Source organism: Epargyreus clarus, unplaced genomic scaffold, assembly GCF_041222505.1.
Source record: "Epargyreus clarus isolate Ecla_fem2 unplaced genomic scaffold, WU_Ecla_fem_2.2 ptg000031l, whole genome shotgun sequence".
NCBI classification, from domain to species: Eukaryota; Metazoa; Arthropoda; class Insecta; order Lepidoptera; family Hesperiidae; genus Epargyreus; species Epargyreus clarus.
In genome coordinates, this window is record NW_027332236.1 from 9730805 (window position 1) to 9757893 (window position 27089).

The 27089-nt window shown below is 38.1% G+C and overlaps 2 protein-coding genes across 2 annotated transcripts; both read left to right on the forward strand.

Annotated features, from left to right (window-relative positions):
• Positions 1–781: 781 nt before the first annotated feature.
• LOC140754898 (trypsin, alkaline C-like) lies at positions 782–14937 on the forward strand. The gene is made up of 9 exons (XM_073090061.1): positions 782–1142; positions 3562–3680; positions 4282–4367; positions 5231–5295; positions 5829–6028; positions 8447–8606; positions 10790–10941; positions 13311–13382; positions 14876–14937. Exons 1-9 carry the CDS (start codon positions 782–784, stop codon positions 14897–14899), a joined length of 1239 nt encoding a protein of 412 aa, XP_072946162.1. The 3' UTR covers positions 14900–14937.
• A 2167-nt stretch (positions 14938–17104) lies between these two features.
• On the forward strand, positions 17105–27035 carry LOC140754899 (trypsin I-P1-like). The gene is made up of 6 exons (XM_073090063.1): positions 17105–17172; positions 19238–19359; positions 23594–23679; positions 24842–24906; positions 25525–25676; positions 27030–27035. Exons 1-6 carry the CDS (start codon positions 17133–17135, stop codon positions 27033–27035), a joined length of 471 nt encoding a protein of 156 aa, XP_072946164.1. The 5' UTR covers positions 17105–17132.
• The last annotated feature ends 54 nt before the right edge of the window (positions 27036–27089 follow it).

Sequence of the window (27089 nt, forward strand, 5' to 3'; positions counted from 1 at the left end):
TTGAAATGACAGTGGCACCATCTGTCGAAACTTGGTCATACCAACTCAGAAACCTTGGTGGGCTCATGGATAAGAACTTTGCTAAAGTTCATCACTTGATCAAATGCAGAGTTTAGGATTCTATAAAGGATATATAGACAAACAGTCATTTTTATATATAAAATTATCGTGTCACAATGTTAGTTACCGTACTCTTCCGAAACGGCTTAACCGATTTTTTACCAAATTTTATATGCATATTCAGTAGGTTGGAGAATCGGCTACTATCTATTTTTCTACCCAAGTGTTAAGGGTTGTTCACCCTTAACATTTTTTTATTTACATGGCAACATTACGTTTGCCGGGTCAGCTAGTTTTTATATAAATAGATAATCAACTAACATGAATAAGTAAAGTAACTGTAGGTAGGTAGGTCTTAGCCAGGGCCGGATTTAAGGGAGGGCAACCGGGGCAGCAGCCCCGGGGCCTCTACAAAAGAGGGGCCCCCACAATAGAGACGTCGGATTTTTTTTTTAATTCCGACTAGTAAACACTAGTAAAAAATATATATACCTATATCTTTTCCTTTGATATTTTTTTCGCTGTATTACCTTTATCTACAGTACTTTACAAACATGAATACTAAAAGAATCTACCTGCGTTTCACAATACAATATTTATTGAAAAACTCAACTGAAAAAATTGTTCATTTTATTCGGAAAATAATTTGGGGCCAGGGGGTCTCCACTCCACGGCTGGCCTCAGGACTGTGGAGGCTGTTCGTCCGGTACTAGAAGAATGGATGGACAGGCGGCATGGGTCACTGACCTTCCGGCTGGTGCAGGTGCTCTCGGGACATGGATGTTTTGGGAAGTACCTGTGCCGCATAGCCAGAAGGGAACCAACCACACAGTGCCACCATTGCAGCTGCGACGAGGACACGGCGCAGCATTCACTGGAGGAGTGTTCAGCTTGGGACAGAAAGCGCCGTGAACTCGTCGCTGTAGTGGGGCCAGACCTCTCGCTCCCCGTCGTAGTAAAAGCGATGGTCGGGAGCGAGAGATCTTGGAAAGCTATAAAATCCTTCTGCGAGGAAGTCATCTCGCAGAAGGAGGCTGCGGAGAGGGAGAGAGAGAAAACCTCGGACCTCCCAATCCGCAGACGTAAAACCGGGCGTAGGAGACTGGCTCCCCACGCCTCTTTTCTATCCCCATAACAGAGGCAATGGCGCAGGGTACGGGGGTGTTCTGCGTCAAACCAACAAGCCTCGAGGTGGCGCGCGCGGAGTTCCCGCGCGCACCTGAACGGATGGAGTAGCTCCAGCTCCATCCTAAACCAAGATGGGCCCGGACGCGGGCAAACGCCATTGGGATCGCGGACGAGTCCTAGTAGCGTACCCGTGGTCCCAAAAAGGGCGTTCAGAGGAACACCGTGGGGTTTTAGCCGGTAAGAGTCCGGCATATCCTCTCCACTACCCCCGCAGTCGAGAGGAACCCATGAAGGGATTCCCCACGAAAAAAAAAAAAAAAAAAAAAGGGGGGTCTCCACTCCACTTTGTTGCCCCAAGGCCGCTAGACCTCTAAATCCGGCCCTGGTCTTAGCGACAACTATAACCGTTTAAACGTTTCGCTGATCTGATATTTTATGTTGCGCGTATTTTTAATTTGTTCATCTGGACTAAATAAATAGTAACTAACGTATTAATTTGGATAAGTACGCAAATAGCCCAATATTTTTGATAAAAATTTAAAAGATAGTTACGCACCCTTAATAGATATACCATATGCCTATGCCTAAACAGCTATTATTCTCTAGTACACTATTTTGATATATTTTATGGTTGAAGCAGCGCTAGCCACGTAAGCGCCCAAAACTCTAATTTATTGACGACTTCGTTACGAAACATTGAAATTATACTTATATATAGTATTTGAAATAATAGGAGCCTATGTTAATCTTAAGACTTCAAACTATCTCAATATAAAATTTTCATCAGAAATGGTCTAACGGCTTACTCGTAAACATCTAAAAGTTAAATAATCGTGCAAAAAATGTCTATAACTAAAATTATTGTCAATCAACTATGAAAATATCCAATTTCGATTTTCTGGATTTAAAGATCGATTCCCTGTATCGATCCCTTACTGGAGAACGTTTAAAATAATCGATTTTTTTGGTCCAAAAGATCGATTCTCCGACTAATCGATCTCAGATCACCATCCCTAGTTCCCGTGGGATTTCCGGGATAAAAACTATCCTATGTTCTTCCTAGGGTCTCAGACTATCTTTGTACAAAATTTCATTACAATCGGTTCATTGGTATAGGCGTGAAGAAGAGACAGATAGACAGACAAACAGAGTTACTTTCGCATTTATAATATTAGTAGGGATTACACATACTCGATAATATCTGTGTCAAATTCGAATCGATCTTATCAAAGTAGTTTCCTAGTCTGCTAAGATAAAACAGAATGAGTCCATGATATACATTTATTGTGTTATAAATGTTTGTAAATAATCACCTCGATCGATTGTATAAAATAAATTACATATGCCATCAGGCACATATAAAGCGCTCAGTTACATATAAAGTATTTAATATAAAGCGGTTATACTAAATACTTTTATAGTAGATTTAATTATAACATTCCTAGTAAAAGGCTGCAATTCGGCTAGTGGCTGTAATAGCAGTGGCGGATTTAAAAAAAATAAGGTGTTGCTTCTACAATTTTGCTCGTCACGCTCGCTCGTGACACGGTTCCCGTTTTTTTTTTGCTCGTCACGCCCGCTCGTGACACGACACGTTTAAGGCAGGAACGATTGGGTCCCCAAATGAGCCGCCCCAAAAATATAAAACATGCCGCCCCAAAAAATATGCCGCCCTAGGCTGAAGCCTACTCAACCTATTGGTAAATCCGCCACTGTGTAATAGTGTTATCTACCATCCGAGAAGATGTCTATTTTTCTTATAATATGAGGAGTAGCAGACGAGTATGCACTCCACCTGATGGTAAGTGGCTACTGCTGCCACAGGCCACAGATGCGCCGCTTTCGCTGAGGACTAAGCTGAAACGCCTCAGAAAAGTAAGTCTCCCTTACCACAACTATCCAACCATAACACAGCAGTGCGTGACGCTGCTATTAATTTATTTAAGTATAACATTCCTAGCAAAAGGCTGCAATTCGGCTAGTGGCTATAATAGAGCTGTCGACCAACCGAGAAGATGTCTTAATTATTTTAAGTTCTTAAAACGTTGATAACATTGACAAATTGCTAACATGTACTGTATAATAGTGCTGTCGACCAACCAAGAAGATGTCTTAATAATTTTAAGTTCTTAAAACGTTGATAACATTGACAAATTGCTAACGTGTACTGTAAAGGAATTCAAAGCGCAATTGGGTGAAGTAATGGTTTGATGGATGTGGTAATAATGTAGACATAATTTTCTGAAGCATTCCAGTTTAGGCGTCAATGACATTGGCGCATCTGTGTCCGACTTTAGGTAAGAAACTATAATTTTAATTTATATATAATTTATTAACATTTATCGTGTGTAAGAAAAGTAGTGTATTTTGCAGCGATCACAGTCGCGAAGGAGGAAATAAAGGTGGTGGAGTTCAGCCCGTCCAGCTCGCCGGGAGCCAGGATCATCGGCGGCTCCGCCACTACCATCCAGAAGTACCCATTCACTGTACAGGTGATTCATTAATACTCATTGTAAGGTTCTTAAGTGCTTTACTTATAATTTATACTTAATACCTACTTCTGCGAATTGACTTGTAGATAACTGCGATGATCAAACACATTAGTTATTACTTATTACAAGCATTTTATAAATAATCAAATTAATTGTCGATATAATTGAGTGGGTATAAGTAACAATAGAATTGCAATAAAATTAAAAAAGCGTTCAATAATAACCACCAATAATATTTTGACGTGAAAAGGTGCTTCAGCGAAATCTTCATCAAAACAAGGAAGATCCTAAACACCAAGCGACACTACAAAATACCATCGTGATATGTGATACAAATGTAAGTCGATATAAAGTAAAGTTGCAGATGTGACATCCCAGTGAGTTGGCCAAAGATACATTGGTACTCCTGAGGACTAAGTTAGAACGCCTCGAATAAATATGCCTTCTTTAGTTAGCACACCCTTAAAAGACAAATACAACACCGCTTAACTCTGCTGTTGTTACACAGAAATAAGTGTGTCTGTGGTACCTCCGTAGTCAAACCACTAAGGGTTCCTCCACCTTCTACGACCTACCTGTGAAAAACCCACAATATTTCCAGATAATATATAACGGGCGACTAAACTGTGGCGGCGCTCTCATCACCCGCCGGCACGTGCTGTCGGCGGCACACTGCTTCGTTGATGAGTAAGTGTTCCTCTATATTAACCACTAGCTGACCCGGCAAACTTTGTACTGCCTCAAAATGTATTTATCAAAAATATTTCATACAAAATATAGCCTATGTTAATCGTGGATATAATATTATTAGTATAGATAGATTAGTAAAGATTTAAGAAGAAAATATTACCAGTTTTGACAAATGAAATTGTCACTGTCATCTATTTTCGTGTTTGAAAAATATTAAAAAATGTAGTTTTTAGAGCATTTACGAATGAAACGATATTTGTCCGCACTTTTTCTTCGATTTCGTGTTTTTGCACCACGTAACTGCGCATGTCGGCTTTGTTCCGCGTAAATTACACCATGACAGCCATTAAATAGCTGACAGAATTGTTAGCCGTTTAAGCCATTTAATGGCTTCCTTAAATTACGAGGCGATGAGGTATCTACTAGGTAAGGTAGGTACCTACTTATCTATGATATTAACCATAACAATCACTTATTTTTTAGTAAGTATGCTGTAATGGTATTCGTATACGCATGCTTTAGATGAGCCTTTTATTTAAATCACGAACCTATTATTATTATTTTTATTATTATTTTATTTAAACCTGTGAATTCTAGCAATCTGCACATGGCTACTATAGGTTAGGTACGTACTGTGGATTAGATCCTACCCGGCAGTAGGACAAATGAATTATTGTGGATGACGATGATTTTTTTAATTATTATTTTAAGGTACCTACAGGTACAGCTTCCTACAGAAAAACTATCATGATGTTTTACAGATACCAAAATATCTTCAAAGGTGTAGAAATAAATAAATAAGTAGGTAATAAGTAATATTTTATAATTCAAAAAGTGTAACTGTTTGTTTTTGGTTACAGTAATGGCAGGGTCGCCAACCCTGGGCTGTTCAGGGTGCGAGTCGGTGCTACGTTTCTAAACAGAGGTATGAAATTATATCCTAATCCTAACTAGAATATTTTTTGTTTGCTGCAATTTCACAGCTTAACTACATAACCGATTTTCATGACACTTTGTGAACCAGTTGTCGTGAGTTCGGAAAAAGACATAGGGTTTCTTTTATACGGGACCCCTGACCGCGAGCGAATCTGCGAGTATAAGGTAGTAATGTTTTATGTAAAGCTTATATTCAGTTTTTTCGTGAGATTGATAGATATGTAATCATCTTTAATTAAAAAATTGCAGTGTTCAGTCTATTAACTTTACAACTAGATATATTGCACGTTGTGAACCCAGACAGAGACGGTAGCTAAATGTAATATAAATGCCGCCCCTGGACACCTTTAATTAATCTCAAACAGATTAGGAGTTCTGAAGTTGTGATGTGAAATGTTTTGCATCTCATATAATTCAAAGTATAACACAGAAGATCATAACAGTACTATTTCAATAGGAGCTACGTCGAATCATCATAGCTCAACTTTCTTATAAAAAAATGGTTTCAAACCCACCCGGCAGATGGCGCCGTGCACCAAGTTTCGCACATAACTGTGCACGAGCGGTACAACAACCCGGTGCGGGACAACGACATCGCGGTGCTGCTGCTGGCCACTGCGGTCACCAAGTCGGCCAGCGTGGCCACCGTGCCCATCCCCGTGCAGGGCGCGGTGGTGCCCGACAACGGCGCCATCACCATCGTTGGCTGGGGCAGGACTAATGTGAGTATGATATGTATACTGTTTGTACTTTTTCTGCCATTTATTTTCATTTATTTATTTATAAAGGAGATGTTTTAATTTGGACTATAACTTGTACATTTAATTTACCAGAAAAAATATCTTAATTTCATTAACATTGTTAACAGTTAAGTGCGATTATTTTAGATCGAAACAAAAAACATGGTATCGATCTTGTCAATCGATCAATTGTCATGTCATGTCATAGAACACCTATAGGGTGAATGTCCACCGCCGCCGTCACCGAGATCGAGATTATTTCGGGCCGACTTTATTATGACTTAACGGCGATCGTTTGTTCAACGCGACCGAAATCGCCGCGACCCAGCTATCACAATAAATAAAATTCCTATTTAAATACGAATATTAAAAATAATAAATAGATTATAATAAAAAAAAAATTATAAAATTACTGCAATTAATGATAGACAAAATAATAACCGAGCTAACGTGTACGGTGCGACGACAGTGTGTGGACAAGTTCAAACGTGTTTTATATCGCCGGCACATCAACTCGTTAAAATCTCGGGTGCCGGTCTAGCGGTCACGTCGATCTACCCGAAATCTGCGCGGTCGGGATGACGGTGACGGACGTGCGGTGGACACGCGGATATAGTAAATGTACGAAGTAGCGGTACTACTTCGGCGGCATCATCTCGTTCTCGGCGACGGTGGACAAAAGCTCTTAAATTATCGAATATCGGTCAGACATGATGTGAAAATGATAATTCCGTATTTATGAAACGTCAAACATTTTTAAAATAAATCTTGTGCACAAAATATACAAAACATTTTCGAAAAGAAATTTGAAAAAGTTTAAGGGGTTCATTTCCCTGTTACCCTGAAATGTACAAGTCCCATACAATTTTGAAACATCTCCTTTGTGTACATTATGTCTTTGCATAACAAAAAAGAGCATTAAAATATTTATTTTAAGAATTTGTAGCTTTCTGTCATTGTACAACTTCAAAAATGGAGACTAAATTTAACAAGTACCTTCTTATAGCAGTAGCAGACGAGCATGCAGTCCACCTGATGGTAAATGGCTACTGCCGCCCATCTGTAATCAACCCGAGATAGGATTGATATTCATACCTGAGGTCAGCCACAGATGCGCCGCTACCCATGAGGACTAAACTGGAACGCCTAGAAAAAGTATGTCTCCCTTACTGCTGTTATTAGGCAGAAATAGGTGTGGCGGTGGTGCCGCCGGAGTCGAACCACAAAGGGAAACCTTTGGGAAAGTTTTTGATTCATCTCTGTTAGTTGAATTCTTAACGTGAGATATTTGTGTTGTTTTAAATAAGTTTTAATTGTGAATTTATTATTTTTTGGTGATTGGTGAAATAGTAAACATAATGTACGCAAATTCACTCCCGTTATTTTGTTACAACTGATAAGTGAACAAATAAATAACAATAATTAGGTATAAATTAGAATATGAAATCATTATATGTTATTATTTTTATCTCTTGCAATGTATTTAAATTTCCAAATATAATTATGATCATAAGTAAGATATAAACTTATGGAACTTACGGTATTTGGAAACTTCCTTTCCTTGGTTAGTGACAATCGCGTAACCTGCTTTATCCACACTATAGGTATATTTGTTCCAAAAATTTTATCCATGTATTGTTAAGTTTCCTCTCTGCCTTTCCTTCTCTTCGTTACGTACTTCTTTTGCACTGTGCAGAGCCATTTTTTTTACTTACTTATATTCCTTATGAATTAGTTTCTTCCTTAAAATGTCGGTACCTTTAAAGAAAAATAATAATTTGTTTAGCTTAATCTTATAAATAATTAGTGCAATTAAAATATAAATTTTTTATAAATATTATTATAGTCGATGCTTACCTTTTATTATAATTATTATCTGTCTGCTATTTTTAACTAATCAGTGTTATTAAAAAAAATAACAATAATTATTTTGTGTTATAAAGACAGTCGTCCATGTTTGTCCCTTTATTTCGGTGTACCCTGAAAATCAGCGCCTTGGTTACACTACCATGGCATGGGCTGAGGGTAGTCAGTTTTACGGTTTATTATGTCGTAGCGCGGTACCCTCCATATATATTAACATATGTTACTAATATTGTAAGAACTTCTTTTTTTATGTTTATGTTTTGTTTTGATTCTTGTTTTTTTTAGTCATGTGTGTGCTGCTATGTATTCCGTGAATAAGAATTTATTATTATTAATTTTGTAATTTTTGGACGTGTGTTAAATATTATAATAACAAGTTTTTGAAGTTCATCAACTTTAAAAGAATAATATCGTTACCGCTTAAAGAAACCAATGAACTTAAAATTTGGAGTGGACATTCGATTATTTTTCTCTTGGCTTTTGCCCCGGTCACTCTTGTGCCAGTAGTAACGCGATGTGGAATTCGGTCGTCAGGCGGCGGTGCCGGTGGCGTCAGACGTGCTGAACGAGGTGACGGTGGTGAAGGTGCCGCGCGCGGAGTGCGCCGAGCGCTACGCCCTGCTACAGAGCGTCACGGGCGACCCCTACCCCGTCACCGACAACATGCTCTGCGCCGGCCTGCTCGACGTTGGTGGTATGATACGTTCCTCATTTCTCGTTCTATACTAGTTCTCCTATTTATAAGCAGTAATGACCTAGTGGTTGAAACTCAACATCTCGATCGAGGGGTCCGAGATTCAAATCCCGGGCCACCTAAACGGTGCAGGAAAACATCGTGAAGAATCCTACGATTGCAGTGCAGTCCACCTGATGATAAGTGGTTACTGCCCATGGATATGTAAGCAACCACAGATAAGATTAGTTACCGACCTCAAGAAGGTATACGCCGCTACCCCTGAGGACTAAGCTCCTCGCCTCGGAAAATATGTCTCTCTTACCACACTCTTCAAACCAGAACACAGCAGCGCTAGACACTACTGTTAATAGACAGAAATTGGTGTGGCGGTGGTGCCGCTGGAGTTGAACCACAACGGGTTCTACCACCTTAACTAAAAAGAAAAAAAAAATCACCTTAGTTACTGAAAACCAAAAGAAATATAAGCGTATTACAACTAAACCACCAGCGTACAAAACTAGCTACTTACCACAGGAAGCGAACACAGATTTAACCACGTAAGGACGCCAATGTGAGTGAGAGAAAAAAATCTCAAAGGTATGAGAAGTCTGCCTATACGCACTTGGCCAGCGAGGTGGACAATGGCCTAATCCTTCTCTTTCTGAGAGGAGACCCCTGCCCAGCAGCGGAACATTAGGCCGTTTGTCCACTACCACTGTCACTGAACCGATACCGAGAACGATTATTTCAGGACGATTTTAATTTGTCGTGACGGCGATAGTTTGTCTACTGCGACCGATATCGTCGGTTTAGTTTGTTCCAGCTGTCACGCGCGTGACAGTAGTATATGGACAAGTTCCAACGTATTCTATATTGCCGGCACATCGGCCCGTGAAAATCTCGGTACCGACCTAGCGGTCACGCCGATCTACTCGAAATATCGGCGGCCGGCATGACGGTGCTCGGCTGACTGACGTGCGGTGGACAAACGGTTGCTTGTCCACCGCATGCATGTCATGCATGTCCGTCATACCGCACGTACATACATTTACTATGGTTATAGTAAATGTATATACGCTACTTCGGCGCCGTCATTAATTATCGGTCGGTCGATTCGGTGACGGTGGCGGTGGACAAACGGCGTAATAGGTTGACGACGACTCTTTATTTTGCGTATGTTATAACATTTGTAAAGTTGAACTTCTTCCGCGATGTTCCGAATTGGTTTACTTGATTGCAAGACTAAGCTTAAATGTAGGAAATGACTAATAAAATTTTAACAACATATGGTTGTGTAAAAAAATTATTATGTTAAGCGCGATAACAATTTTATTGTCTTTTAAGTGGAATCTTATGTGAAGTAATAGATACAAGATAATTGTGGAAAGATATATATCTACTACTTTTACGCCTACCTCGTCGAAAGTACTTGAAGTAATTTAAAAATTGTTTTCTTTGTACGTTAAAATCCTGAATGATTTTCTGTAAATGTCACCTACATTTACAGAAAATCATTTAGGATGTTCGGATTCGGATTTTAGGATTCATGGACACTAAATGAAACGGCAATATTTAATTAGATACCTACATCATATTTACCTAACTGAGGCTCGCAAAATACACCGTTCGTTCGTAAAGTAAAGTAAAAGTACATATCCATGTAATATAAAATATACTTTCTAAACTCTTATCTGCACACTAAGATTCCCCGTGTCGTAGGTGCCATGGACACACAAAGACAAATACACAAACGCCCACACCTAGATATCCAAATTCATCATTCACGTGTCTTTTTTATAATACAGGAGCAGCCCATGAACATGCAGTCCATTTGATGGTAAGTGGTTACCGCCCATGGATATCTGTTATGAACCCTACATAGGATTATATTCTACCTGACGTCGGCTACAGATGCGCCGCTATCTTTATGACTAAGCTGGAATACCTCTGAAAAGTTTATCTTCTGTCATCTCATCGCCAGCTTTGAAGGAGAGCTCTTTTTGCACCCCTCTTAAACAGCCCCATGTCATAGCGCTCCGGAAATACCTCAGCAGAAAGTTCATTCCACATTTTGCACGTTGAGAATCGACACGGGTCCAGTTGACGTGGATGGAACCTCATCCTTCGGCGAGTGGTGCGATGATGGAAGGGTGGTGTAGGCACCAGATGGAGGAGTTGCTCAGGAGAGTGATGTGTTACAGGCGCGGACGCGTGCCAGGGCGACAGCGGCGGGCCGCAGCTGTACGGCGGCGCGCTGGCCGGCCTCACGTCGTGGGGGTACGGCTGCGCGGAGCCGCTCTTTCCCGGCGTCGCCGCGCGAGTCGCACGGTACACTAGTTGGATCAACGCTACGGTCAGTGTTCCTTTTTTATTTTTGTTTACGAGGGGGAAACCTTCTAAAGGTACCCGACGACGTGGGAGCGACGCAGAGTTATGTGGGATTTTTACTACACTAAAACCCCCTCGGTGGCCGTCCTCAGCTTGTTGAAGAACTCCGGGATCTCCGAGGGAACACAACCGGAGTCCTCCAAGCGCGATGCACCGATAGGGCTCCGCCCTGGGGGGAGCACTATTGGCACCTCACATACCATCTGGTGTTTACAACGGTATGCAACCACACATATCAGCGTCCTTCCCGGGGTTGCTTGCAGGAAGGTTCGAGCTCCCACTCTTGCCGCTCGCGACCCCGGAAGCCCCCTTTTAGTCGCCTTTTACGACAGGCAGGCGATACCGTAGCCCTATTCTATTCCCGGGACTACAGGGACGACGGTCAGTGCTTCTGCTAGAGTGTAATAGCTGTCCGTAAGGGATGTAGGGTAGGATACGCTTCTTAATGTTCAATTGATTGCTTGAATAGGCACTGAAGTAAGGGATACTCGTGCTAGAGGTTGCAGTATCAGGTCGCATATCGGGACATTGTAGTGTAGGAAGTGGTTTTGAAAAATGAATAGATAGCTTGATTAGTAGCTTATTAAATGATTAACTAACGCGAATTAACGCTGTTAAACTTGATAATATGCTAGTGATAAATGTAAATTTGTAATCTAATGTAAAACTCTCGTAAAAATGCTTACGATTTATTAAAGGATATTTCTGGACAACAATAAGATGTGAGACGACCTCTGACCTGCTTGTTATTACCATATTCTTAAGTAGTAACACATGGCGAGGTTTTTTTTTTATAAGATAGGAGTAGCAGACGAGCATGCAGTCCACCTGATGGTAAGTGGCTACTGCCGCCCATGGACATCTGTGATTAACCCCAGATAGGATTAGATATTTCTACCTGAGTTCAGCCACAGATGCGCCGCTACCCCTGGGGACTAAGCTGGAACGCCTCGGAAAAGTCTGTCTCCCTTACCACACCCTTCAAACCGCAGCACAGCAGCGCGCAACGCTGCTGTTATTAGGTAGAAATACGTGTGGCGGTGGTGCCGCCGGAGTCGAACCACAAAGGGTTCTACCACCTTCAATAACTTAACGTCAATAACAAGGGTTGCTGCTGCCTTAGATCCCAGTAACACACTTTAGAATATAGGTTCTAGGCAGGCTAGGGTTACAGGCAACTTTAGAATATAGGTTCCTGAAAAAGGTCCTCCTGTATTTGTTTTTTCAATTTTCCACTTTTTATCCAGCAAATCTATACTAATGTTATAAAGAGGAAAACTTTGTTTGTTTGTTTGATTGTAATGAATAGGCTCAAAAACTACTGGACCGGTTTTAAAAATTCTTTTACCATTCGAAAGGTACATTATCCACAAGTAACATAGGCTATATTTAATATGAAATATATTTGATAAATAAATTTTGAGGCGGTACAAAGTTTGCCGGGTCAGCTAGTATATAATATAGATAATTATATTCTGTTTCATAACTAAAACTAATTTTATGCAATGAATATGTTATAAATTTTATTATCGTAACGTATGTTGATCTATCAGCCTATCAATGATTCCGTTTTTAGTTAATACCAGTGGTTACGTTATCAGTATATTCCTTGAAAGCAATTTAACTATCGAACATGAATCATTCGCGCATATTATCTATTATTGTCGAGTAAAATACATAGAGTTTTGAGAATTGAAATTGTTGAGTAAATAAGGTTTTGCCACGTCTCCGTGCTAAAACGTCCATATTTTTTGTAATATTTCTTTATTACGTAAATTACTTAGAATTAGTTGTTTATAATGTACAATTTCTCTAAAAATATTTTTTATTTGTTAAGATTTCAAAAAATAACTGACAAATCAGCGTTTTGTTGCTTTATCCAATTTCAAGGCGGTGAAGTATCTTTCTATTTTACTTATTAAAGATTATTGTATATAATAAATTATACGAACGACATTCTGCGACCTGTTTTCATAATAGAGAATCTACAAAGTTAAGCAACGTCGGATGTGGTCGTTCCTAAATAAATAATTGGCCAAACGCGAGTTACATTCGCACACACAAGGTTCCGCACCATACATTTTTCATTTATTTTTTATTTTTAGTATTTGTTATAATAGCACCCATAAATAAATGTACTGTACAGAAGTAAATATAGTAAATCTAATATACAGTTTAATAGATAAAGCGAAAACGTAGAATATGAGCGGTTTTAGCGAAAATTTTGAATTAAGAATATTTTTTTCAGACATCTACTTATGTAATGTTTTTGAAATGGCTGTTAGTCGTATGTAGTACCTACACCATAATGTTAAATCTAAATAATTATTTTAGGTAACTGGCGGCGCTCACAGAGGAATCTCCAGCCCTGGCTTATGCTCCTTGTTCCTACTTTTTATATTACTGGTAAATATTATACTGTTTTATTCTATTATTTTATTATTTTATTATACTTTTGATTCCAAAGTAATAAATTATCTCAAAAATATAATCATCGCACTACACGCACGGCACACCGCTGCACCATATCAACCATTCTTTGAAATTAAGCTGAGTGCATTGAGCTTAATTTCAAAGAATGAAAAAGTTTACATACACCTTCAAAAAGTGCCTACATAGTTGGACTGCAAAATAGTAGCAAAAATAATTATTCGGAATGTTGAAAAAAAATTGTTATTAACCTTAAAAAGGATTAAAATTATTCTATTCATGTTGACTGCTACTTCTAACGCTGTTTGTCCACCGCCACCGTCACCGAGCCGATACTGATAATTAATGACTGTGCCGAAGTAGGGTACATACATTTACTATAGCCGCTTGTCCACCGCACGTCCGTCACCCGAGCACCGTCATCCCATCCCGTCCCATCGGCGATATTTCGAGTAGATCTGCGTGATCGCTACATCGGCACCGAGATTTTGACGGGCCGATGTGCAGGCAATATAGAACACGTTGGAACTTGTCTACTTGTCCATACACTGCCGTCACACACGTAACAGCTAGAACAAAATAAACTGACGAAATCGGTCGAGGTGGACAAACTATCGCCGTCACGTCATATTAAAATCGGCCCGAAATAATCTCGTTCTCGGTATCGGCTCGGTGACGGTGGACAAACGGCCTGAGGGAGGTAACGTAAGAGAGACAGCAAGCAGAAACACAGACGACCGTCGCCAGCAGTCGTTACCGTTAGACAGCTACAGTTGACGTTAGTAGGGGTCGCTGGCGAGGGCTGTTGCTTGTACATTAGGTACAGCTCTGAAGGCCTGGCCAAAGTACCCTTACCATGAGGTTTTACGTTTTGACAAATATGACTATTATGGTATTTGTTTAGGTATTTATCCATGCAATTTCCAATCAGCGCCCCTAGCGGATTGTCTCAGAAATATAGTGTTAAATGTCTAAATTGACAAAATGGCGCTTTAAGTTTTGTCTCTCTTTGCGAACATGTGAGGTAGATAAAAAGACTTGAGCACTTACTTATTGTAACGTTAACTCAGTCTACTGAAGCAAACGGAACAGAATTATGGCTTGAGTAAACGTAACGTAAAATTGTGGGATGTTTTGAAAACTCATGGTAAGGGTACAGAACGCGTATTCTAGCGCCGCGCCAGGCATTAGCGCTGGGAGAAGATCTCGACGTCGTGGTCTAGCGCCGAGTTGTGTTGTACTGTTACCGCTTATTACTAACTCAGTACAACTGAGTACTCAGCGGCGTCAGGATTTACTTGTAGCGTTTACGCTTGGGGAGGCGTTATACCTAATACGCGTTCTGTGTGGCCAGGCCGTAAAGCCTAAGTCGTATGCCCCGTATTCTTCATGTTTCAAAATTAGTATGTAGCAACATGAAAGTTCATACACATCACATTCATGTTTTAAGTACAACATAATGATTGCAGAGTATCGTGAGCGGCCGGAACTGACTGACCTCTGTCCGTGAGCGCCTCGTCCACGAACACGTCGGCGCGCCAGCTCGTCGGTGACGAAGACGAACTCGGCGCGGTCGGGCGAGGTGTCGTGGCCTGCGCTGGCGCGGTAGCGTAATTTAATAAATGAAATTGTGTAAAAAAAGTTTGTATTATTATCTTGTGCACTTCACATGTGTACCCGATCTTTTTTTTTTTTATATTATAGGAGTAGCAGACGATCATGCAGTCCACCTGATGGTAAGTGGCTACTGCCGCCCATGGACATCTGTAATCAACCCCAGATAGGATTAGATATTCCTACCTGAGGTCGGCCACGGATGCGCCGCTACCCCTGAGGACTAAGCTGGAACGGCTCGGAAAAGTCTGTCTCCCTTACCACACCCTTCAAACCGGAACACAGCAACGCGTAACACTGCTGTTATTAGGTAGAAATAGGTGTGGCGGTGGTGCCACCGGAGTCGAACCACAAAGGGTTCTACCACCTTCTTGAGATAAGAATCCAATTTTATCCGGGGCTTGAATACAAATGTCCATGAGCAGCTGGAGCCACTTACCATCATATTCTTATTTATAAAAATAAGGCATAGAGGCGCGTTCTGAGATATTTATCCCAAAGGCGGACTAATTATGCATCCAGGATATCATTGTCCATTTAGTGAATCCCATTTAAATTATAACATTGTTTTTGAATGTATTTGTAGTATTTGAATATGCTCAAATATATGTCGTACTTTTTAAATTTGAACTTCTGCATCGAGCGGTGATATTGAAAGGTATAAATCTCTCAGCTGCGGTATCTTCCCAAGTGCTCGGAAAGATTCATTTTTAATTCCATTGTATAAAATCGGTGATGCTACTTGTATTTAAAACTATAGGCATTTATATAAGCTTAATTTGTTTTTACTCTTCAAATTGAATCAATCTAATGATATCTGACTATTTATTATCTGTTAATTGGTTTATATATTTAACTGGTTAACGATTTCTAAATTTTATGATTCATTATTATGATGATTCTTAATAATTATTCCTAATATTTTTCTGATAATTCATTTATATTTTTAATTATTTCAATCTACGTTTTTAAAATCATCAATTGTTTTATATCTTTGTATAAGTATATTAATATTAATTAACAACTGTTTGAATTGTATGCTCACATATTTTTTTACATTTTATTTACATAAAATTTCAAATTAAATGTTATTTAATTTACCTAATCCTTATTTTGTTTTTTGTTATATTTGTGTTTTCTTGGTTGCCTTTAACATTATAATGTAATTAAATGGATATAATTTATTTTTAATGTCAACAATATTTTTTGTCATCATTTTTGTATTCAAAATGTATTGTTATTCGTTATAGTGCTGTGAATTGTAGTTTGTGCCCATAATTGAAGTGACACTCACCAAAATTGTATTGTATAGCGACGCCTAATAAAATGTATTAGTGTTTACTTCGTCGGCACAACAATTAAATAAATAAATAAATTAGATTTACAATATTATTCTATTTGTATTATTCGCAAATTTTATTCACGACCTCTGTACTAAATCTACTGATTAACTTGTATAACGTGGGCTATCTCTAAATTATCTATATTCTCTGTTAATCTGTCGATAATTTTAAAGCTTTTTAAAAACTTACATTTCTCTCATATACATTCCTCATGGGTTTTATATTTACATATTATTTATTAAAATTTTGAAGCTCAGTATTTAATAATTTTGAAGCTTTTTAAAAACTTATTATTTATTAAAATTCGTCCTTCTTATATTGAAGTGTTCGATAGCCGTTAGTGCAACGGTTGCAATAATGTGTTTTGTTTTAACGAAAAATAAAATAATGGCACAATTTCATGTTTTATTTCTATTTCTTTTTTAATCATGTTTTAAAATGAATATTTCATTAGAAATGTCAGAAAGTAAATATATGGGTATAAAGAAAAGAAGATTTTTTGTTTAAATTTAGAAAATCATAACAAATTACGAATGGAACAAGAGTAATTTATAGGTGTACCTAATTAGATAATACATATTATGAGTCATCCGATTTGGTAAACTACCGTCACTTTACTTGGAAACTATAAAGTTTCCTCAGCTTTATCTTATCACTATTTTGCAAACTGCACATATTATTGGTAAATATGCACTTGAATTGATAGGTGATACATATCATTATCGAGCGATAAAGCGAAGCTTACGGAGCCACTGATGACATCGAAATCATGTGGAAAACATGTTTGGTACAATTACTAATCGCTTGCGGTATGTGTCTTATTTATTTTGCAAAATTGACCCGATAAAATTGGTGGTGATAGGTCTTGCACGTGCAACGGACAGTCCTGAGTCAGCAATCTGAATTTACACCCATTCATTGCTTTACTTTAGAATTGTCAATTAGTTCGAAATCGGTCATTAATCGTACCGCGCGTCACTCACCCCATTTTAGTATATTTCCATTAAGTAAGGAAATATAAAGTTTTAAGATTTTATCTTTCTTTTATTTAGTTTATTTAAACAGTTACGGTCTAACCCGTACATGGTCCTTCGAGCTTCGGAAAAGCGGGATCATTTCGCGATACACGTGTGTGATTTCGTTTACGGGACCCTATAGAGACATAGTGCATATCGCTGATAAGACATTTATAGTGTGTGCCACGTGCTGAAGAAATCTTTTATATTAAGAATAGCAGAGCCTGAGCAGAAGTTAAGGGTTCAGATATTCAGTGAGGCGCAGGGTGGTCAAAAGTAAGATCTAGAAAGTGTGTACGAAGTTGTGATTACTACATCATTCTTATGTTCGTGACCTTTGGAATTTTTAACAAATTTTAATAATAATTGATAATTGATTTCAGTTTATTACAGTTTCAGTGTATACCTGGTTAATGGGTGAAACATATTTTATATCAAATTAAATATGTCAAAAAGTATATTGCAAATGGGTTGACTAAAAAATTTCAGTCCAGAATATGTTTTTTTTCTTAAACATTTCACTGGTTTCGTTAATAGAAAAAAAACATACTAATCGAAAGTATTAAGCCTGTATAGGTACCTAATATGCAAACGTTAAGTTGACTATATTTTCCTGTCACAGTCTTCGGGTAGGCCAACTTGTTTACCTGTCTATACCCGCTTACCCAAGGGTTGTTACAGGAAAAGAATAGTCAACCTAAAATTTGTATATTCTATAAGCTTCATACTTTCGATCAATATGTTATTTTAGTGGCGAATCTGTGTCCGACTTCAGCTAGGAAACTAATCTTATCTGGGGTTGATTACAGATGACCATGGGGGTTAGTAGGCACTTATCATCTGGTGGACTGCATTCTCGTTTTCTACTGCGTCTTCCTATTAGAGATGGGTTGTACTAGGTAAATTTGGGACTAGGTATGCCTGTTCCTAGTATTTAAAAATACGTGATCCAGAAACCTGTTCCACCTAGTCCCATAAAGTCTCATTAGTTAGTACAATTTGGTGTGGACTAGGTACTTATTCTTGGACTAGGAAACTAGTTCGTTCATGCCTTGCATCAATACGTAAGGGCGGTAATGGTTGCACGCGCACTCACTAGTAATAATAAATTGTATCTTTCCTTCATACTTTATACAGGCTTAGGACTGTCAACGTTAGATTCATCGAAATAGTAGTTTGATTTATCATTAAAGTTTTCGTGAGCCGGCGCGGCGTCCACCTAAATGACATTCGTATAGATTCGGAATAGATACACGACTGAACAATTCCGTATTTACACGTAAAAGGACAAGTATATTTTTGCATGCCTATGAGTTGATGTTTTATTAGTTTTTACTCTTATGCGCATTAAAATAAGGTTCAAATTTGAAAGAGTGACTCACCAATAGTTTAGACAAACATGAGTGCTGATTACGTTAGTTTTATCAGATATAGAAATAAGGTTCAAATTTAAAAGATTTATTAACGCAGACGTTGCTGGCGAGGCGCAACTAAAATATAAAGATTATATTCCCTTTAGGCGGAAGTACCGCCCGTAGTAGCTACAAGATGAGACTAGGTGGATCGAATATTTATAAGTTGTAATAAGTGCTACCTTGTCCGGTAAAATACCTAGTCCCTAAACCTGTTCCAGTATATACGCCTCACCTGTACTACCTAGTCCCATAATGTCTCATTATTTATGGTTCGTGTACGCGACTCGCGTACAATCTGGTACATATTAAAAGTTGGACTAGGTCCTACCTAGTCCGGTAAAATACCTAGTCCCTGAACCTGTTCCAGTATATACGCCTCACCTCTACCTCCTATTCAATTTATTAACATTTATCGTGTGTAAGAAAAGTACTGTATTTTGCAGCGATAACAGTCGGGAAGGAGGAAATAAAGGTCACCACCGAGTTTAAGTCTGCCAGGTCGCCGGGAGCCAGGATCATCGGCGGCGCCGCCACTACGATCCAGAAGTACCCATTCGCTGTACAGGTGATTCATTAATTGTTACGTCACATTCTTAAAAGCAGTGATAGCCTAACAATGATATGGTTAAGAAATTCGGCCTCTCGATCGAGGGGTCCGAGGTTCAAATCCCAGGCACCTATGATCTTTTTAAAGAGTGCGTATTAAAATAACAAAATAATAAACGGTTACATTTATTTTCACAAAAGATTTTACAAAAATCGCTTACTGAGAAACTTACAATATAAAAAAATCGTGAGCCCATTAACATATTATGATATTGTTAGTTAGAGGGTGAGTGTAAACACAGTATAAGGATCTATACAGTATTTTAACTCGGCGCTGTCCTTGAATTAGAGCGCTGAGCAAGGTCACGTGGTAGGGCTGCCCGCCTACAATATTGTAATAGGGAATATGCACATTTTTATTTTATTATTTTAAACCACTTATTACATCGTTTTAACATAGTAAAAAATATAAACAATTTTATTAGTGTTTGAAATATTTTTTTAAAAATTATTTAAAGTATCAATAAAATTTGACACATTTGAACGCCGCCATTTTACGCGCTCTTTGAATGACGTCACGTAGCGTGATTTGTATTGATAATGATGATAACTGTATGCACATAAAGGTATTATTAAACGTTTTCAGGTTTCATCGCTATTTACATCATGGGAAATGCTAAATAACCACTTTATAAATATTTCCTAGAGTTATTGTGCAAAACCACTACTATAAATACATTATATAGTGTTTTTTCATTTGCAAAAGATGCGAAAAAAAAATGGTTGCCTGTAAAGTCGGTTTTACGGGCGAAGATTTTACGTGACAACGTCTTTTTCTCGGTAGAATATTTATTGATATGAATATAATTAAATTGCACAATAGGAACAAGGAATTGAATGAAAATAAGAATTGCACAAATTTTAACTATAGAAATATATTTTGTTTAGTCTCTAGTGCTGCGCGCGCGGCAGACCGATCATAGTTGAGTGGGAGAGAGACGCAAGGCATTCGGCGGGCCTCTCTCTCGTTCGGTGACTCATCGTAACGTTACCGGGCGTTACACTTTTTCATAAGTGACTCCCAGCCGCAACCTAATTTAAGACGTTGTCACGTCAATACGAAAAATGTGGTGCAAGATTATAGGAAACAGATAAAGTATCTCCAAAATCGCATTAACATTTGCATGTACTGTAACAAACAATAATTTTAGGTAAATAATTTTAAAATATTGCATTGATCATCTACTTCGTTAGGTACTTATCGACTTCTACATCAAAGGCTATCATTTGAAACACACAAAATACATTATAATCTATTATAATTTACAATATTATAAAGATAGGTGAAGATAGGTGATAGGCAGTAGCCACTTACCATCAGGTGGACTGTATGCTCGTCTGCTACTCCTATATTATAAATATTAACAAAATAATGATCAAAGTGATGATCAATTAAATATTTCTGAATTAAATAATACCAGTTTATTCATTTTGCATATTTTAGGTAAATAGTCCGATTGTGCTTTGACAAAACTACTTTCAATCATTGTTCTTGATTATTCCTAATAATACTATGTAGAAAAATCGCACTATAGTTATTGTTATATGCCCGTTATCGGTTGCTAAGCGACGATTGTTGGTAAACATTCTTTTTCCAATTTGGCTGGAGTATAGGTAATAAATAACACTGTAGGAATATAGACAAAAATATTTTTTCTCTCAAACAGTTTGAATATTGACGCCGATAAACATCGTAACACGCTATGTGACGTCATTTTTCGATTCGACCAATGGGAATGCGTTTTGTAAATTTGAATTTCGCGCGCATAATTTACGATTTTTGATTAAAGTTTTAAACAATTTAATACGAAATAAAGAAGAAATAATGGTTTAGATGTAATTTCAGGACCGTAATGTACCAAGGAAAAAAATAACAAGCAAATCTAAATCACATGCATATTCCCTATTACATTTGCATACTTGACTTTCTTTTTAGTGTTTTTATAGTAAATATTGTATTTTTTATTTAAACAAATGAAATATTCATTTTATTATTATAATTGGGTACCTTATACTCGTACCTTAACTTTCCAAATATACAGAGCTATAAGATGAAATAACCAGAATGTGGCAACTGAGAAAAGCTGTAGTTGTTCCAATTGTAATATCTACAACTGGTATAGTGCCGGTAAACTTAAAATTATCTTTTCAAACACTTGATTTGCCATTAGATATCAGCAGTATTTTACAAAAAGCTACAATTTTGAATACTTGTAGAATAGTAAGAAAATTTTTTCAAATAGAATAATAATAGTATTGATATTTAATTAACGACTCCTCCCATTTGACATTCACTTGGTTTTGGCCCGTGAACGTTAAAAACCACCGGGTTTATAAACCCGAGCTCTTTGAAGAAAATAAGAATAATAATAATTATAACTTACTTAAACGGTGAAGGAAAACATCTTGAGGAAAGCTGCACACCTGAAAGATTTTATAAAAAAAATCTCAATGGGATGTTAAGTCTACCAATACGCACTTGGTCAGCGCGGTGGAATATGGCCTAATCCTTCTCATTCTGAGAGAAGATCCGTTGCCCAGCAGTGGGAAAATATGGGTTGGTGATAATACTTAAGTATCTACTTATCATGTGTTTTAGTAGGTACTTGTACGAACCGACTTGTAGATAATTGCAATGCTCAAACACATTAGTCATTATATGAATAATGAAATTAATTGTCAGTATAATTGAGTGCAACAATTACATAGTATCAATCGTGGGTTCGTCCCCCGGCCAGAAAAGACATCTGAATGATGAATTTTAATATCTGATATGGGTCTGGGTGTTTGTGTATTTGTCTTTGTGTGTATCCATGGCACCCACGACACAGAGAATCCTAGGGTGGGGCTGTGAGTGTAGAAAGCGTTAAAAAATATAAAATGTGTTTAATACAAAACAAGAACACTTCAAAATGCCATCGTGTCGTTAAGTGGTGCGAATATAAGTTGACATAAATATGTGAAATTCCTTTGAGTTATTCCTTTGAGTGATTAGATTCCTCGAAGTGGCCAAAGACGCATTGCTGCTCCTGAGGACTAAGTTCGAACGCCTCGGATAAGTATGCCTTCTTTAGCACAGCCTTAGAAGAATACAACACCGGTAAACACTGCTGTTGTTACGCAGAAAGAGGTATGTCTGTGGTGCCTCTAGTCAAACAACAAAGAGTTCCTCCACCTTCTTACTTACAGTCTGACTGTGTCTGTCGTCAAATAAATAAAGTATCCAATGTAAAATATATAGATGGATAGAATGCTCTTTATTGCACACTTCAATAGAACATAACAATAATATACAATTATATAGTTAATCGTAAAATACCTTGGTTATGATTGACCAGAGGTTAACCTGGTATTCGCATCTGGATTTGATGACAACCAGGATTAGGAAACTACAAGTCGTCCAAGCTAATTAGACGAACGGGTGGAATGCGGCCTCTCTCCCCGAGTACCGCCTCATGCCCCGCTCACATCCTAGTACTGTTCGCAGCTAAACTCTCACTCTCACAATTCACAAATAATTTTGTATTATATTTTTGTATAATGTTGTTATTGTTATAAGTGTACATAGTTATTGTTTCTTTGTTATTTAGTACGTTATTTGTTAAGTTTTGACTGTGCTGTGTGCTGAGACAGCATCAAAATGGGGAAATAAGAGTATTCGTAGCGGAGAGCGAACAATGATATTGCAAGTTTTACGTTTTATATATTTTTTTTTGTTTTCGTAACGATCGTTAAAATTTAAATTATTAGACCAAAATTTATTAAAATTTACATTTCATAGGTATAAATCAACATTTCACAACAAGTATTACTTTTTGCCAGCGGTACGCTCATACCTTGCGCGTGACGTCACGTTTGACATTCGTCTAGTTGGCTTGGTCGAGTAGTAATTTGGATATTTAAGTCTTTACGGCACGTATGTACAAAATCATTGCTAAATAAAGTATACTTGCTGAAGTCTCCGACCAGAATGTCGCTCTCTGTTAATTCGAGCGCCGCTAAGATGTCGTCCCCACTTCACCTACCCGCATCTGTTTTTAAACTGTAGTATCAAATGCGTCACTTATTACTTTAATGTAACGTTATAAAAATGTGATATCGTTAATATCCAAGCTTCTTATTAACGACGATAACATTTATTTATTTTATTTACTTTCTACGACCTACCTATGACAAATCTACAACATTTCCAGATAATATATAAAGGCGAACTATACTGCGGCGGCGCCCTTATCACCCGCCGGCACGTGTTGTCGGCGGCACACTGCTTCTTTGATGTGTAAGTGACTATTAAGCACAACAATCACTTCGGTTCAATCACAAAATAAAAACGAACAGAAGGCAATCTCATGTATGTACTTCATTTCTTATAGGTGCACTCATACTCCAAATCCACACTTGCCCGCATAGCAAAAAACGTATTCTACAATATTAAAACTTAGCAATTAACATAGTTTTACAATACAAATAGTTTTCACAAAACACACAAAATTTTACATTTTACAATGTACACAATTGAAAATCCCTAATACCTTTTAAACCGATTAATCTAATTGCACAATTCCTTTTGCTGTATCCGTTTTAGACCTAAACCTACCAAATGACAGTAAAGGCAACAATAATATCTACAAAAAATCATGTTTTCAACTTACGTAATATTTGGTGGCGTGCATTTACCATACATAAAAGTAGTTAGGTTCGTTTATACTGATTCAAAATAGGAAACTGTTATATAAATCGAGCTTATATAGCCAAAAGCATATTCTTGTCATAATCACCAAAAATATCAACTCCTAGTGGCTCGGTTCAACAGCATATACCGACTTATCTCTCTAAAAATTGGTAGATCAAAAAAAGGAAAATTCACAGTTTAATGTTAAATTTAAATAACCGTGCACTTCACAATTACGGTATTTTTTGTTGCTCCATTTCTTGCACAAAACAGTTCCAACCGCGTGTCAGAAGCGGACTAACAGTCGCGCACGTACGCGCCCGAGTCCCCCCGAAATAACGTGTCGGTGAGCGGTGTCCATGTGTGCATTGCTCGAGGCCGCTTTGTATGAAGATTGCCTTCTGTTAGTTTTTATTTTGTGGTTCAATCACAAAATATAGTTTTTATTTTCTGCTTCAATGCTGTAAGAGTAATGGTATGTGCGTCCTTTAGTTGATATTTTTTATTAGAAAACTCAAAACTGTATGAAGTTTAACAATCTGCACTTAGCTACTTGGGTTATGTACTGTGAATTATACTCTCCCCAGCGGTAGACAAATAAATTGTTGAAAATAATGGTGATTTTTTAAATTATTATTTTGAGTAAGCTATAGAAAAAATATCAGCATGTTTTACAGATCCTACCAAAATATCTTCAACGGGGTAGAAATAAATAAATAAGTTTAAGTAAAATCATTCAAAAAGTGTATATGTTTGTTTTTGGTTACAGTAATGGCAGGCTCTACTACCGTTGCCTGGTCAGTGTGCGTGTCGGTGCTACATATCGAAACAGAGGTATAAAATTTTATCCTAATCCTAAATAATTTATTATCTAACTGATTGTCTTGAAGTAAACACGTTATTAGGGGTTAAAATAAAGGCATGATGATCCTTATTTCTCGTTTTTATACGCATACTAGCTGAATACTCGAACCGAACATATTCGGCTCTAAAACCGAATAATTCGGCCGAATACAAATAGCAAAAAAATGCCGAATACCGAACACCAAACGAATATTCGTCGCATCCCTACTTTTTTAGCGTCCTAGATGCGTGATTTTTGCAATTTTTAAAGGTGCATGTTTACTATCCGAGCGTTCAAACATTACTAACCTAAAAGCGCACCCAAATGTCTAATTGGGCGCTCTTTTCATGACGCCGTTTTTTGTCGCTGATTGTGTATATAGTTCCTATTAGTGATCGAAGACTAAGCTGGAATACCTCGGAGAAGTATGTCGCATTATCACACACTTCAAACTAAAACAGCAGCCCCTAGCGCTGCTGTTATTAGGTAGAAATAGGTGTAGCGGTGGTGCCGTCGGAGTCGCATCAAAAAAGGGTTCCACCTTCAAAACCGTATATTTGTCTGGGGATCGAACCAGGAAACCTTGCACGGCGGGTGGTGTGTTGCAGGCGCGGACGCTTGCCATGGCGACAGCGGCGGGCCGCAGCTGCACGGCGGCGCGCTGGTCGGCCTCACGTCGTGGGGGTACGGCTGCGCGGAGCCGCGCTACCCCGGCGTCGCCGTGCTCGTCGCGCGATACACCAGCTGGATCAACGACACGGTAAGTGCTCGTGCTCGGGTGCTCGGGTGCAGTGGCGGACAACGGTCGGGGGCCTGGGGCGGAAAGTTGAATGGAGGCCCGTCCCGTGATTTGATTTTATAAAATTACAAATGTCTCGTGGACTTATTCGCCGACAAATATCTTGTCGCTCAGTGATGATGAGTCCAGTGACCTTTTTGTAGTTAATAGCAACTGTTTGGGCTCCCCCTGGGGCCGGGAGTCCGGGGCGGACCGAGGTTTTTAATGTTGAATTGATCTCTTGAATAGTTACTGATTCAATGATTAATTAACACCGTTAAACTTAATGAAATAAAAAATCTATATTGGTCGTTATTTCTTTTTATATTTTTTTTCAGATATTTTGTTTTAGAAATTACTGTTAGGAATACGCACCTATAATATTCATCACGTTAAATCTAAATAATTATTTTTAGGTAACTAGCGGCACTCACAGAGGAATCTCCAGCCCTGGCTTATGCTTCATTCTCCTTATATTACTGGTAAGCATTATACCATTTTGTATGTGTGTATTGTTGATAAGTCAACCTCTAAAATCTTTATTACTCCAAACCCTTTAAACAACTCCAAGTTGATGTTTCAATAAGTTTAATCGATTCAATGCGGCGGCCTTTTGGACAAACTAACGCCTGGCGGCAAACAAATATTTCGTGGCACCACTGTTGTGCCAAACGCCAGGGACTTTGATGGTACCGCTAAGGTGCCCTCCGCCATGAATTGTAACTTATCGTTTTTTTTTTTTGCTTTTTCCACGTGCTGTAAGTTTAGTAACCAACCAAAAGCGAAAGTGAATGGTTTAACTTTTCTTTTGTTTACTACGAAAAAATGGACATCTATTCTTTCCGACCCGTGCGAAGCGCGGGCGGGTTGCTAGTAATCAATATAATAAGTGTTCAAAGTGGAATAGACAATAACCATAGCACTATCAGTACCACTTTAAAACATTACTTCGTTTGTGACTGTGACTTCGGCTAGACTGATCGGCTACACCGATTTTTATAAAGCCTTGTATTCATTAGACAACATTTGTTTATAAACTTTTAAGGCATTCTGCAGCAATATCGGCCCAAACTCCTTTTTTATAATTTATTTTTATATTCTTTATTTGAGACATCCCAAAGTATATAATACTGTTGATAGAGCTCTATGAGCATAGAAATCTGGTCGATGGACCACACTATTTCGATGTTTATAAACTCGCGCAACGCACGTCCACATCTGTCAACTGCTGTTTATAAACTAAATGTTGCGGCTTGCTCTCCATTCAAAGTGGAGAGCACAGCAACATGTTTCATAAACAATGTTTCATCACCTTTGTGTATAAACTGTTTACAGAGCTGATGAAACATTGATAAACACTATTTATAAACAGTGTTTATAAACAAATGCTGCCTA